Here is a 2,507-nt window from a genome sequence, read left to right as displayed (position 1 = left end):
CGTTGCCAGGCGCTAGCAAGGGGGCTCAGGGCGAAAAGGGATAGATGACTAATAAGTTTATAAGTAAAAGTATGCCTGCACAGTCTGAGCTAGGCGCCCTTGCTAGCGCCTGGCAATGTCTTAGCGGACGAAGGGATACCATACCCTGGCCGCGCTACGTTTTATTTAGGGGGGGAGGGGAGGGGAGGGGGGAGTACTGTACCGATCAGGGTTATTAGCATCCTAGCTTCACAGCCACCATGTTACAGTCATGGTTTCGATGCAACCAGATACAATCACTGGAAGTTGGCCCCACCAACAAACCCTACACCGATTAGCGGGCTTGGTGTGCCAAGATTAGGCAGCGAAGCACGGTGAGAGCAAATGCCCATACACATTAGGCGAACAGCAGTGATGCTTCAAAGTGAGCCACCTCTGCAGCCACAACGCAAGGCAGAGCAGAAGGCTGAGAGAAGATGCGGCTGATGAAAGAGAGTAAGACGGATATATGTTACCCAGTTATTTCAGTACTAGCTATATCTTCTCCATTCTACATCCTCCTGACTCCCTCTCCAGTAGCCCCACGACTGATTTTTCGGCCTGATTTCCGAAGACTGTTGTATTACTTCGTTTTAAATGATGCGGGTTCTCATGCAGACTGGGCGACGACTTCTCTATATCCTATGTTTCATTGCAGCTTTCAGTTGCACGGTCTCGGCGTTACCAATTCCAGAAATGAAGCAAAGCATACATTTAGACTTGCATCTATTCCGAAATAGATCTCAAGTTGACGTCGTAACGGTCTTGATGCTATTAGGAGAAGCTACTGTGTGGAAAGCCATTTGGGGACGCTTTAGGTCTCGCCGCACCCACTGGAAGCAATGGATCTTCGCTATCTCTCCCGGGTGGACTCCTTTAGCTGCTTCTCTGTTTGCTGTAATGTATGGATCAATAGGACCCGTGAATCTTGTGTACGACCGTCCTCCTGAAGCCTGTATTGATGGTGGTCTTATCTTAACAAACCTTAATTCTGGAGCAAGCCACTCTGCGACTAATACAATGTTGCAGAATATCTGGCATACATGGAATAAGGGTGCAAGAATCCAGCAAAACCCACGCAAGAAAGATTATTTGTTTGATTTAACGAGGGAGGTTGGACTGGCAGATATTAACCTCGACCTTCTATATCTCGAGAATCCTCGGTTCTTCTGGCTCCAGTCTTTGTGTCTCGCAACACAAATAATTGGATCGTTCGCACTAGGATTCTTTGGACGGTCTTTCGAAACCTTCATTGTTATGCTGGCAGCCCTACTATCGCAGACCTTATTGGTGCTAGCAATCATACCACGAGAGAAAGCTTGGTTCAAGACGACAAGAGGTCACCGGCCTTGCCCAGTTATGTTTCATAGAGGGCTAGACAGCACGGCAGTCCTGATTATTCGTACTGCCATCGTTCGAGGAAGAGAAGTAAGCCTCGAAGAGTATTGTTGGGATAATCAAGCCTCGAGGGATTACATCGACGAATTAAAGCCACTCGCCGCCGGATTTTCTTTTTTAATCTGGATTCTTCATATTATCCTTGTAGGATGGATGCGTAACGACAGTCGTTACCTCTATCTTTCGTTCGGTGGACTTGGACTCTGTACGACCGCTATTGAGGCCACTACAGAACCGAGGTGGTCTCGAGCTTTTCAATCGGCATTCACCCGACACACTCTCTGCGCACCTCTCCGCAGCTCTCTCATGTCCTCTGTGGCTATATTAATAGCGGGGCGGTTCCCTAGTGCACGGGATGCTGCCAAGTTACTTTACCCTGATAATTCTCGATTCCAACAAAGCCTACAGGAATTTGATAGCCATTTCGACCAAGTTCTTTGTACCAACTGCCGAGACACCATCAAATGCTCAAAAACAATCCAAGTCCAGCGTTGCCTTCGGATAGAAGATACAAATGAAAGAGACCAATGCCAAGCTCTACTGGCTTCTCGAATTCAAACAGTTCACTCCAAACAGATTGCAGATGGTCTAGCGGCGGTACACAATTATTTGCGAACCCCGGGTTCTGAACAAACGGAAACACCTGCCATTGAGACACATGAAACATTTCAGGACGGACCCAGACACTCTTGGGATCCACGTGTTTAAGCGATATTAAGCTATACTATATAGGAGAGGCCCCTTAGGATAAATAGTTGCAAGGGAATTTGGCGTGATTTGAGATTATATATAATATATTAGCTAGATGATTAGGTGAGCTTTAATAGTCTTTATAGATTATTTTTAATATAGTAATATAGAGAATTCTCAACTAGTTTACTATAGCCAGTTTTCTCGGCATTAAGACATGGCCCGTAATAAAGTAAACTAATATCTAAGATACTAGAGAAGTATAACTTTTATATTATAATTAAAATATTTTCTTTTAAGAATATTTATATTAAAGTATATAATAATATTAAGTTTACTTTATCTTAATTATCTTATAAAAAAAAGTCACTCTAAATAATTATTTATTTATAGCAGGTTTA

At 44.1% G+C, this 2,507-nt stretch overlaps 1 protein-coding gene across 1 annotated transcript; it reads left to right on the top strand.

Annotated features, from left to right (window-relative positions):
- The first annotated feature begins 549 nt into the window (after positions 1-549).
- K444DRAFT_608921 (uncharacterized protein) lies at positions 550-2,264 on the top strand. The gene has a single exon (XM_024879474.1). It carries the CDS (start codon positions 715-717, stop codon positions 2,122-2,124), a length of 1,410 nt encoding a protein of 469 aa, XP_024741468.1. The 5' UTR covers positions 550-714; the 3' UTR covers positions 2,125-2,264.
- Positions 2,265-2,507: the final 243 nt, after the last annotated feature.

Source organism: Hyaloscypha bicolor (genome assembly GCF_002865645.1).
Source record: "Hyaloscypha bicolor E unplaced genomic scaffold K444scaffold_19, whole genome shotgun sequence".
Classification (NCBI taxonomy): domain Eukaryota; kingdom Fungi; phylum Ascomycota; class Leotiomycetes; order Helotiales; family Hyaloscyphaceae; genus Hyaloscypha; species Hyaloscypha bicolor.
This window is presented reverse-complemented; position numbering and strand designations above follow the sequence as displayed.

Coding starts and splice junctions, on each gene's coding strand:
- K444DRAFT_608921 (XM_024879474.1), top strand. CDS start 715: ATGAAGCAAAGCATACATTTAGACTTGCATCTATTCCGAAATAGATCT.